The following is a 12,753-nucleotide window of genomic DNA, read 5'->3' as shown; positions in this document are numbered from 1 at the left end:
TTAAACACTTGCATGTGTTGAGCCCTGCATTGTAAAATTCGTCATGGACATGGACTTATTTATAAACTGTATTGTTAGATTACTTAAATTTGGCCTTTTTTTTTTTTTTTTTTAACTGAAGTCTTGTTTTGGAATTCTTTGAAAAAGAAGACTTCCTGAAGTGCTTTTAGCTTGCTTCCTGACCTCAGATAATTGTGTTCCCATGCATGGAATGTCAGTAAAAATTACATGGCTTTTTTGAAAACTAGTCTATTAAGCATCTCTGGATCAGCTATTACATTGTTTTGTATGAGTAGTATTAACATTTGCCTGGTAGATTTTTCTTGTAGCTCAAAAATGCTTGTATTCAGAGCTAGTTACTGTGCTGTGTGCAGCTCCTCAATGCATTGTTGGTTTCTAAGTGAATACACTCTTTTAACTCAGCTGCAATGGGATGTGTTTATGTATTTAATAAGATGGGCTGTTTATATCATAACTTCTTTCTTCATATTACTTTCTTTGCCTCTTAAGATACTTAAGATCCAGCTTCCTGCCCCCTAACAACCACCATTTTCATAATGTCTGCTGCCTGTCCCAATAACAGAAGGTGTGCGCAAAGAAACACCGCTTTCTTGATTTGCAGCATCTTTAAATGGAGGGAGCTGCAGAGCAGCAGCAGACTGTGAGGAAGCAGTTTATTTGACCCAGGTCATTTTCAAGGAGATTACCGTTCAGACCTGCAGGTTATCAGAGATAATGCAAATGCAGTGAACAGAATGTTAAAGTTACAAATTTTATTCTTAAAAAAATAGGCATCTTAATGTTTTTATGTCTCTGTCTTGTATTATCTCACTTCCAAGTCCTCAGATGAGTAAAGAAAGTCGCATGTCTTTGTAGTATTGTGGTGCTGTTTTGCTGAACAGGAAAAAACCCTCCATAATGTATAATAGCATGTGGTAATTGATTGCAGCATACAGCTATGGATCCAGATTCATAGAATCATAGTACCATAGAATAGTTAGGATTGGACAGGACCTTAAGATCATCTAGTTCCAACCCCCCCGCTGTGAGCAGGCACACCTCACACTAAACCATGTCAACCAGGGCTTCATCCAACCTGGTCTTGAACACCGCCAGGGATGGAGCATTCACAGCCTCTCTGGGCAACCCATTCCAGTACCTCACCACCCTAACAGTAAAGAATTTCTTCCTTATATTCAATCTAAACCTCTGCTGTTTAAGTTTTAACCCATTACTCCTTGAACTATCACTACAGTCCCTAATGAATAGTCCCTCCCCAGCATCCCTATAGGCCCTGTTCAGATACTGGAAGGCTGCTATGAGGTCTCCACGCAGCCTTCTCCAGGCTGAACAGCCCCAACTTTCTCATCCTGTCTTCATACAGGAGATGCTCCAGTCCCCTGGTCATCCTCATGGCCTTCTCTGGACTTGTTCCAACAGTTCCATGTTCTTTTTATGTTGAGGACACCAGAACTGCACACAATACTCCCAAGTGAGGTCTGATGAGAGCAGGATTGCTCCCTGTTCTAAAGAATAGTTGCAATGCCATTAGTAGTTCCTGAATGTCAGAATAATGAATCTTTCCTGTCATGATCTGTTAAAAAGTTTACAAGTAGTAATGATGTCTAGATCTTTAGGTTGCTTTTGTGATTTGATAACTAACATAACTAATTTCAGTTCCTTTCATTTGTTCGTCATTTGGGGCTTCAGGTTGTATTGCAGTTAAGGTGTTACGCCAGACTAAATGCTGTAAAATGATAGCATTTTTTCTTCCCTTTCACTATCATCAATCTTTCACAGTCATATCAGACCCCTAGTGTATCAGCAGGCTTCCCAGAGCTACTGGTTAAAATTACCTTTGCTTTTGGTAAACTATGAACCTTCAAACCTCTGTGTTTTCAGCTGCCCCCTGCGGATTCTGTGAAGCCTCTTTCAGGCACATTACTCACTGCCAGCTACTTGTGTGATGTCTCAGAGCAGCAAAGGCAGTGCTGCTGTAACCAGTTAAGAATCAGATTATGCTTGAACTTACTTTTTTCATTGTTAGATGAATTCTGACAACAAAATGTCAGAATATACTAAGCTGGTGCAGTAATTAATGGATGCAAAATCCAGCTGAAAGTTTTCAGAGGTGTCCAAGCTTGTAAATCCTTGGGAAGTAAATAAAATAAAATTGGAGGGGGGAGTCCAACAATAACGGTAGTAAAGGTATGAGAGCTCTGTTATGCCAAGTGTTGTTTAATTACAGTTTCCAATTTTAAGACAGCTGTCATTAAGTGCCCATTAAATTACTGCTGTTGATAAATCAGAATAACAGAGTTGCTTCTATATATTCTGGTAGCTATTTCAGTGTTGCAGACCACCAATCTGCATGCCTATTGTTTTACGGGGAAAAGATCATTCCTCTTACTCTTTTCTCTGTTATGGGTGAATATGAACATCCCATGAGAGAAACGGTTTCACAATACTCCATCATTTTGAGTTGCCTTTCTCTAGCATTTTCTCCTTTAAGCTCTTAATCTCTTTCAGTTTCAGTTCAGAGCTGCAGTGGTTCTTCAGGCTTGTGCTAAGGGAGCCTCTGGGGACAGGGGCTGTGGAACCTGGGGGTGAGAGTCCTCCCCTGAAATATATAGGGGAACAAAACTATTGTAGGGTGTGATACGGGACTTCATCTGTTAGAGAAGCATATTCTTAGTTTATATGGGTTTGGAATATTTTTTTCAATATTGTTTTCTAAGAAGGAGGTCAGTTGAAATTATGGGTTACCAGCAGTAGTGGCCTGACCTGCTATAAGGTGGTACTGGGTTTCCCATTCTAAGGTGGGTCTTGCAAGTAGGAAAATATTCTACCCCTCCCTAAGAAAGTATGACATAGTTTGGGATGTCAGCTCTTCTAAAAGATAGGGTACATTGTCAAAGCAAAACCCTTGACTTTGGGAAGTGATTAGAGTAAAATTAATAATTTGATAAATTAAAACCATTAACTTGATTATTCAGATTTGGAATTACTTACATATTCACTATATCTGTTTCCAGTTTTCATACAGAGATAACTCTGAATAGGTGAGGCTAATTCTGAAGTGTGGAAGTAATAACAGATCTCTGTGTTAAATAAAACAGTGTGAGGGTCATAATTTGCAGTGAGAGTGCTGATGTTAATTTCTGGCTACGCAGCAAGATTTTTAGGTTTGAAATAAGGTTAACTCTTGTTGAATTGACAGGATTCAGGCGATTTTCATCCTGAGGATTCAGTGCTAAAGAAAATATTTGTCCACACAAAACTGAAGTAAAATTCTATATATAGCTGTGACTTTTTGCTATTAGGCAGTTCATTTTAGGGGAATATGGGGAGAAAGTTCAGACAATGCACCAAAATTGCCACTCCTGTTATTTTCTATAACTTTTGGTTTTGTTGATCTGTCACATATGAACCCATCTCTCGGGTACCATTTTAAGTGGCTTTTTTTCACAGATCTTAATCATCTTTCACAATTCCTCGCTTCCAAGTAACTTGCAATACAGATGGGTAGTGTCTGATTAAAATCAAGGGAAGAGATGTCCTGCAGTATCCAACTTCAGTTTGCTCTGGGACAGTGCTAGTAAGTGCTGCTTTTGAAGAGCAAACGTCTCCAGAGTCCACAGCTCTGAGGCAGGATTAAGCTAGGATAGCCACGGATCTGGGAGCTGAAAAGCCTGTGCAGAGTCTAGTCCTGCAGCAGATGGCTGAATTGCTTGTAGGAACCTCAGCTTCTGTTGGGCTAGGAGGTTTTCCTGCCTTCCTCTCTGGGAAGCTGAAGATTCTGGATTTCAGGCTCAATTTTAGCTTCAGTTATTCAAACTAAGTTGTGTTTATCAGTTTTGAAAGCAGCTTTTCCAGATTGGCATAGTCTCAAAAGGAAGAACAGACAGCTAATTTCAAAAATAATACTACTAATAATACTAATACTAAGCCACAAAAAGAATTTCTAGCTGTTGATATTTCCAGCCACAGTGGTAACAGTTTGTAAAGGAGTGAGGACTTGTATGCATGTGCATGTACTGTGTTCCCTTGGTTCTTTTCAGAAGAAAATAATTACTTTTGAGCTTCTCTAAAAGCAAAAATTTTGTTTTGGAAGTGGAAGTATTCTACAACTGAATAATTCTGGTAATTAGATATCAGTAGTGAAAACAAAGCTGCATTAGAAAAAATGGATATCTAATTCGTGTATTTTTATCAAACTGAAGACTCGTACTTACAGATCGAAATTATATGTGTAAAAATGAGACATATAGAAGATGAAAAAGTTTTTCAGCCAGGAAATCTGTACTTTTACTACTGTATAAGAGAAATTCTCATTCGAAAATGCTTCTGTATTTATTGCAGTTGGTACACCCTATTATATGTCTCCAGAGAGAATACATGAAAATGGTTACAACTTCAAATCTGACATCTGGTCTCTAGGCTGTCTGCTGTATGAGGTAATGTTGATATATACAGTGAACGTAATAACACTGTTGTGTTTCTCCTTGGCCCCCCACCCCACCCCCCCCAGTGTATTAAGTAATGTTTGCTATATTTTTGTTGTTTAGGGAAATTTGTAGTGTTGTGGAAAAGCTACTTTTCCTCTATTACATGTCTGTCTTTAATATTGCCATAAGAACTCTTATGTAACTTCAGCATACATATGAAATACTTTTGTTTGTTATTCAACACTTGCCTTTTACTGGGCTTGTTATGAAGATTTTTAAAGCAATTTGTTAAAGATTGGGCATAACTGCAGGATTAATGGATGAATAATGGCAAACACTGGTAAAAAAAATTGTTCACGGCATTTTAGTGGCCTATCCTGATTAATGATTTTGGTAATAAATACATTGAGAAATAGTAGGACTGACTTGAGGATACAACTATATTGCAAAAACTGTAATATAGTAATTGTAATACAAGTTTATTTACAATTATTGACAAGTAAAACAATAAAGAAAATGAGCTACTATGTACCTATTACTACTAGCTGGGGTTAACTTTCAAGATAATGACTTCTGCTGCACTGACCTATTTTATTTATCTACTTTTTCTTCACCTCCAAATGGCTTGCTATAATTGTTGGTTAATTTCTGTATTCATACAGTCAAGATTGGGAAGTGGCACATAATTTTAAATATTATGTTTTGAGAAAATACAGATTTAGGACAAGTAGCAATGGAGGTGAATGAAGGTGTGAAGAGCAGGTAGAATTCTAAAGCAACTGTGTCTTCGAAGTTCTTGGGATATCATTTGTTGATCAAGAGACTAAACACTTGTGTTGAAGGATGCTGCAGAAAAACTTAATTCCATCAGCAGTTGCAGTGAAGTCTTTCTAGTCACGTTTTGGATAAAAACTAATATACACAACTCACTTTTCACATATGTACAAGCTACCTGCCTCAGTGAGTCAGCAGAATGCATTAAACACATACTCAAGAGGTTTGGCACCTCCTGTTACTTTAGGATTTTGTAGAAAACATTGTCACCCTGTTAAAGGTATATGTTACTACTTGGTGAATTGTCTCCAGTAGTATTAGTTTACTTTCTGTTACTAACATGTTGCTTTAAATATAGAAAGGGCAAATAGCTGTATTGCAATTCCACACAGTTTACAGATCTATGTATAGCTCTTGATTCTAAATCTTGGGGACAATTCACAGGAGTGAATTCTGATACCTGATAGCAAGCATTTAGAAGCTTAAATCCTGAACTGAAACTTAATCCTGTATTGGGATTCCTTAGTACTGACCATGGCAACTGCCATCAATTTCAATGCTCTACTTCACGCACTTGCACAAGCAGGAGCCTAAAGATAGCATAAAGGTAGATGGGGATTTGTCAGTATTATTACTTCTTTTCCCCACATTAATTTTCTTGAGGTTTTTTTACATTTGGGAATAACAAACAAACCCGCTGAATAACTAAATAATATATAAAATAAGCATGTTTGAAGGTTAATTTCTCTTCTATGTTATATGGAATTTTTGGATAGAAATCAGTAGCACTTTCCTATAAAAGATTTTTTAGCTTGCTGCTTTGATGCTCGTACAGTACATTGAATAACTATTTGAATATTAAGATTTTCTTTGATCTGGTAAATAATTCCAAAGTAGTGAAATACCTTAATTCCATTGATTAACTCAGCAGCTTTAAATATCATTCTCTTTTTATTTATTTTAGAAGTCTTACAAGGATGGTATTTAAACTGATAAGGTGTTGTGTGTGTGGTTTTTATTGTACAAAAAAGATAATTATTATGATACTTATTGTATACAGTATTATTATACATATTATCTATGGCAGTGTCTTTAACTATAGCATGAATTTTTTTGAGGCACATTTATCTCTTTTAGTTAATTCTACACTGTTTGTAGTGAGGTTTTGGGTTTTTTTAGTATTGAGATGTAATTTTGAAATCTTAAGCATAGTAAACTCAAAATATATACTTAGCATTTTATTATTTTGGTATTAAATTATTTGAAAGTGGTTACTTAAGGTTCTTCAGGATGTGTGGACTAATGCATGCTATTTTTATTACCCGTGCAGTTTTGTGCTGGGTGTCTTTTTGTGATATGCATTTTGGCATGTTTTATTCTATTGATTTCATGTTGATCTGTGCTCATATGTGCTCTGGATTCTCTCCAGCTTAATGGAGAAAAGCTGTGGCATGTTTATCACTGCTCAACAAATGCTTAATTAATGCTAAACTCTTTTCAGTTATGTTTTAATTTAAGTTTATACTAATTTGCTATAATACATGTTGTCTTTAAAAATAATGATTTCTAACCTATTATTCAGTGCTAACTATGTGGCCAGTGAGATTTTTCAGAAGTATAATTTAAAGTCTGTTTTTCTTAGAGCCCCAGGTATTTCTGAAACCTCAAAAAACACTGCCACTGGAGTTTTAATTGATATGCAACAAAGTAGACTTTACTAATTAAAATCAAGATGCTGTGCTTTTGCTACATGGACCTTAACATGGAAAAGTAGGTCTTACACATTTCCTTTTATTGTTCAGCGTAGCAATTGCATCCTTACAGGGTTGTAGGTTGGTGGCTTACAGTTCAAAAAAAAAAAAGGGGGGGGGGGAAGGGGAAAAAAAAAAAGAGTGAGGGAGCTGCCACCAGCCCTGAAGACAGACAGTGGGCTTTCGTCCCTCAGACACCCCCAGAATACTAATCAGGAAAGTCAGACCCTGGAGGTCAGGGAGCAAGTCAATCATTCCAGCGAGCGTCTCAGTGTGGAGGATCAAATTAGCCTGAAAAATTCAGCTGCTGGGAGGAGAGGGCGAGCAGCTGTCAGGGGCAGCAGCGCAGTGCACTAATGAACCAGATGAATAGTGCAAAAGCTTGAAAATAAAAACAGGACAGTTGACATTTTTCATCTGTCAAAGCAGGAGATGCATGAAAATATAGTATTCCTATTTTAACTCCTTAGGGGACATTCGGCATTTTTTTAACAGTTGGCAGCATTCAAACAAAAGTACTTTTTAATGAACACCTAGAGTACGAAAATGAGTATCTGTGCATTTATTTAGCATTTCTGCATGTGTACACACCCTGCAGTTGGTGTTTCTTTTTCTTTTCTTTTCTTTTTTGGTCTTTAGCTTGCATTTTTAACATTCTTTTTAACGTAAGGGACTATGTTGTGTAAATCCAAAAATTAACATTGTTTTGGTAATACAGAATTTTTGGGAGGAGTGTAAGATGGAACTATAGTATGATATTTGTATTGGGAGCTTTAAAATTACTTATCCTTACTTGAAGGTAATAGGAAAAAGTACTGAGCTATTTAAGAGCATTTTTATCAGATATAAAGTAAATGTAAGGGCATTTTGGTAATTTTCTTCATATGTTTCCCCCCATGGTATTGGTGCTTAGACATGAAAGAGTTAAACTGCTATATGGAAGACCACAAGACAGATGAGAGCCATTTTCAGCTTGTCCTGTCCCTGCTGAAGCTCACTGAGTAGCACAGCATGGACTAGCATGTTTCACACACACTCTGCCTGTCTGGGGAATGTACACATTGTCCTTCCAAAATCAAACTTATTAGCACATGTAGAAAAGGGTGACTGACTTTGGGGCAGCACTGCACTCAAAGCAGCGTTCGTGCTGCTGCGGTTCAAAGACTTAGAAGGCTTTGAACAGAATGGAGAGATTTTAAATGAATTTTTAAATTTGTAATGCTGCTAACCATAGCATTTGTTTCCACCTTAAATGTCAGGTTCTAACATAGTCTGAAATAAAGTGTAGGTTTACTAATGCTGGGTTTAAGCTGATCACGTACACAAGAGCTCTCCAACATATTCTTATTTTTGTATTACAATTGTAAATCACAGTCATAAGTGCCAGTTCTGCTCTTCTGATGATGTTTTAGGATTTATTTTTTTTAATTATTTTCAAATAATGTACTGAATTGCAAAGTTTTTGGGTTTGGGTTTTTTTTGGAAGTGTAGATGTTAGCTTTAGTTGTCTTGCTTTAAGAAGTCTAGTGTAATAGCTATGGAAGTTTACAAAATCTTCCACTGTTATCCAGCATTTTCAACATAAATTATTGCTTTAGATCAGATAATGGTTTCAAATAAGGTATATGCTTCTTTTCCAAAGGGTCTTCAGAGGAAAATTCCATTGTGGATTTTGTTTTGGTTTGTCTCTCTTGTGGTGAGCGGGTCCTCTACTCCTACAGCAGTATCAGAAACTATTTAATTTTTCTTCATACTCTATTAATAAAACTCTATTGGTATAAAATTCAAATATTGCAACATTTGGATTTGTGACAGGTACAGCTGCATGACACAGAATAAGTACACACAGTTACAGTTTTGTGAGTTCTCTTTTTAGCACTGACACTTCTAAGCAGGGAGTTGAAAGTTGTTAAAAGTCACTTTTTATTTGCTACTATTACAGATTTTATGACAAAACAGGTTTACTTAAAACCACAAAAGAAAACTGTACATTTTCCTTCAACAGATGGCTGCACTGCAGAGTCCCTTTTATGGTGATAAAATGAACTTGTACTCCTTGTGCAAGAAGATAGAACAGTGTGACTACCCACCTCTCCCTTCAGATCACTATTCAGAGGAAGTAAGTAATTCCCCTTTTCGTGGGCTAGATCTTTGGTTTATCTAAGCTGGCACACTGCCAGGGAAGTAAATGAACTTGTGTGATTTTATGTTATTTCCAGATTATGCCCGTGTTTGCTTGTTGAACTCACTCAAATGTTCCTGTCAAAACAACTCTCTGATAAGATTTTATATTCGGGGGGTTTAATGGCGGAAACCTCATACCGTTAGCTACTTAATTTCATTGAGCTTCCTTGCAAGTATGACAGAATGCTTTCCTAGAATGCACGTGCCAGAATGGGATTGAGTCTTCCATCTATAGTGTGCTTCTCTAAAAGCACAACTATGCAAGCTTATGTTGCACAATAAATTAGCTCACTAGCCTCATTTCTCTAGGGGGTTGCATTAAAATAGGTATAATGTAACTCACTAGTAAAAATGAATTGTTTAGTTCCTATTTTTCTGCATTGTAAAACTGGGATATGCTGTTTGATACAGCTGGGGGGCAGTTCTTTTGCAAGAGAGTGGTTCTTGACAACGCTAATCGTAAATTTCAGAGAAATATAGGCAGACATAGTGTAATTGAATTTGAACAGTATACTCATGCATATCGCAGCAGTGTTTTAAGTGGAGAGGTAGCAGTTCTTTACTATCATTAATACATGTAAAAGGGGTGCTTGCTCTTTTTTAGCCCTAAAATGAAAAGAAACTAAATAAAAATCAATATTTTTCTTAGTGTAATGGAAAGAAAAATATAAATGCTTGCTTGTTAATGTTCTGAGATGCCAGTTTTGAAATACTTTCCCACTTTGAAAAGAATAGGGCAGATGGCTAGAAGCTGTAAACCAACGAACACCTATTAGTAACCAATTCTAATTGAATTCAGCCTACATGAATTAAAGATTAATTTGAAAACACAAATAAGCACAAGCAGTGAAATACTTTTAATAAACATAACGTGTTGTGCAATTTCAGTTATTGAATAGGGGTTGTAATTCTCCACCTTAATTTTTTTTTGCATTCAAAGACAGTGATTGGACTATTAATAAAACATTACTGCCCAGTGTTTTGTTTTGTATTTATAGTGACAGTTTTTCCCCTTTTATGGAACAAAGTGGACTTAAAAAGATAATTCGGTGATCTTGCAAAGGATGAAATAATGATCTGTTGTGCAATTTATATGCTATACCTCTTTGTGGATTTTCCAATTAGTCATTTTACTTTGGCCGTTTTTAATTATTATTTATTGTAGACTATAAATATGGCAGTTCACATAACCAACTTCAGAACCGGAGGCCTAGAAATACAGTAGGGTGTGAACAATAATGCAAAATGATAGCAAGAATGTCAGGGGCCGTTCTTTGTTGTGTCATTCATGCTGTCTTCCTTTTTCCATGAAGCGCATGAATATTTCACATATCTGCATCCTCATCCTCTATTCTTCTTGACTAATTTTCAGACTGTCTGAATTTGCATTTCACATGGTAGCTGATTAGGAGATGCAGAGTGCAGTAGCGAAGCCTCAGCAGGCGGTTTCCATGGTGACCTTCAGCAGGATTTTAATGATGATACCACTAGTGGTTCGTTGAAGTTGTCCTGCCTGCAGGGCTACTTCACTGCAGCTAAGTGTGAAGTTAGGTATGTGGATTCCCAGCCAAGGGGCAAATATCGCATTCTGGCCCAGATAGAAGGTTTGAATGGGGGAAGAGATTCCACCTTCTACTTGCATCCACATAATTTCTAGTGTTGAGAACAGATTCAAAGCAAAACATACTATATTTTTCTTGATTTCAAAGCAGACACCTTGGATAAACAGCTATTTACAAAATACGTGTAAGTTACTTTAAAACATGACAGGATCAGAGCTATGGTAGGTATGAAAATAGTTACTTGAAAGGAGTAATCAACTATGGAGTCTCTAATCATTTTTATGCTTTTTTTATGTGTCTTCTAAGGTAAATGGAAAGACAGATATGTTTATTAGTTATTGCACCAAAATAGACCTAAAATACACTTTTTACTTGTATGAAAAAATACTGTGCTGGCATGAACTGAAAAATAAAAAAAATAAAAAATAATAGGCAAACGAAGTGTTATCTGTTATCTAATGTTTCACCTTTATTGGCAATTTAGGTATCAAGCCTTTGACCGGATTAGAAGCACACTCAGTGAGCAGTAAAGAACAGAGATCACTGAACAGCAAAACTCATTTTGTATTTTATAACAAAGAATTTTCTGAATGAAGAATTTCACTGAGTGTTGATCTCTGCATCCTCTATAGGGGTGTCAATACTTTACTCACAAAAATACAGGACAAGTGCTTTTTAGAGAAACTTCGTAGGTAAATTTTAATGAGTTTTAAGATATGACTGTTTATGAATTTTGAACTCTCTGTAAGACCAGCCTTTTAGTAGTGTATTACATCTGTGCCATCAGAGGATAGAGTGATAGAAAGATGTACCTTAACATCGATGGACAGATGGATATTTTTTTAAGAACCTTTGATTAGAAATCCTACTTTCACAAACTGTTGCTTCAGCATTAGAGTCACAGGCCAAGCTTTTCAAATGTTTTACAACTTTGGGCATCTCAGGTATTTAGGTGAGTGCTCAGCATTTACTGAAAGCTGTTCTGCTTTAGGTAATTAAAAGCTGGGGCTTCCTTGCCACCCGCAGTCAATACTCTTAAAATCTTGTCAGCCAATATCATGTTGCTTTCATAACAAATGAAGTTTTTAAATCTTCCTGTGATTGAGGTGCACTTCTGAAGTCCATAGCCAACCTCCCACCCAGATGTGAAAGCTGAATGAGCCAGCAAGTTCACAATGGCAGTGTTAGTTGCCAGCAGAAGGTCTTGAGAATAACACTGAGGACAGGCTTCAAGAATGTCTCCTACTAAAAGTCAGAATAGGGCTTTTTTCTCATCCAAAATTTCATATCTAAAAGTTTCTTTTTCAGCTGGCTAACAATACAATGTACTTGCCTGTCCTATTTCTGTCTTTCTCCCTCCTTCTCCTGACTCAAGTGATAATTATTTATTCCATAGCTGACAAACCTGCTAGAGTTAAAGTAAGTGTGTCCCACTGCTCCGATGTCAGGCCAAGCTCCAGGCTAAAGGCACTCCTTGTGCTAAGTACACTGAGGAGGTTATGAACAACAAGCAGCCAAAGAAGTTTGCAGCCTGGGGATGCAACCAGAGGTCCCTCCAGCTCAGTCATAAGTCTACTCTGCCTGTTGGCCAGTCTGTACCAGATAATAAAAATTACTTTAACTCTAATGATAGTCTGACTTCAGAATCCCAGTGCCTCTTCCCATGGTACTGTTGGGCTCTTCTGCTACATTCGAAATGTTATTAATACTAGAAGGCTTGGCAAATGGATTCCAGGTTTATTGAAATGGATACTCCTGTAGGAGTTAAAGGAATAGTACTGTAACCAAGAATTAGTATCCATCGTAGTCCCAGTTTCAGTCCTAAAAGACTGTCTTCCTGCATAATTGTTTTCAAACTGTACAGCAAAATTAATTCACCTTTTCCTGAAGGTTTGCTGTTCAATAACAAGGGTCAAAAGAGTTCATTCAGGATTTTGAGGTTACTCTGGAATCTGCACTGTCACTGTGCAGTGTCCCAGGCATAGTCAGCTCAGCATTCCTGCCTTACAACTGAGATTCTGGACTGGGGATGGG

At 36.9% G+C, this 12,753-nt stretch overlaps 1 protein-coding gene across 1 annotated transcript in view; it reads left to right on the top strand.

The window, feature by feature from the left end:
* Positions 1-12,753, top strand: part of NEK7 (NIMA related kinase 7) — a 74,219-nt gene that overhangs the window by 50,792 nt on the left and 10,674 nt on the right. The window contains exons 8-9 of the mRNA XM_005140958.3: positions 4,363-4,457; positions 8,979-9,092. Of these exons, the coding sequence (XP_005141015.1) occupies positions 4,363-4,457; positions 8,979-9,092 (209 nt within the window). The remainder of the gene's footprint in view (positions 1-4,362; positions 4,458-8,978; positions 9,093-12,753) is intronic.

This window comes from Melopsittacus undulatus, chromosome 6 (assembly GCF_012275295.1).
Source record: "Melopsittacus undulatus isolate bMelUnd1 chromosome 6, bMelUnd1.mat.Z, whole genome shotgun sequence".
Classification (NCBI taxonomy): domain Eukaryota; kingdom Metazoa; phylum Chordata; class Aves; order Psittaciformes; family Psittaculidae; genus Melopsittacus; species Melopsittacus undulatus.
Note: the sequence above shows the minus strand (reverse complement) of the source record. Positions and strands in the feature narration are given on the sequence as shown.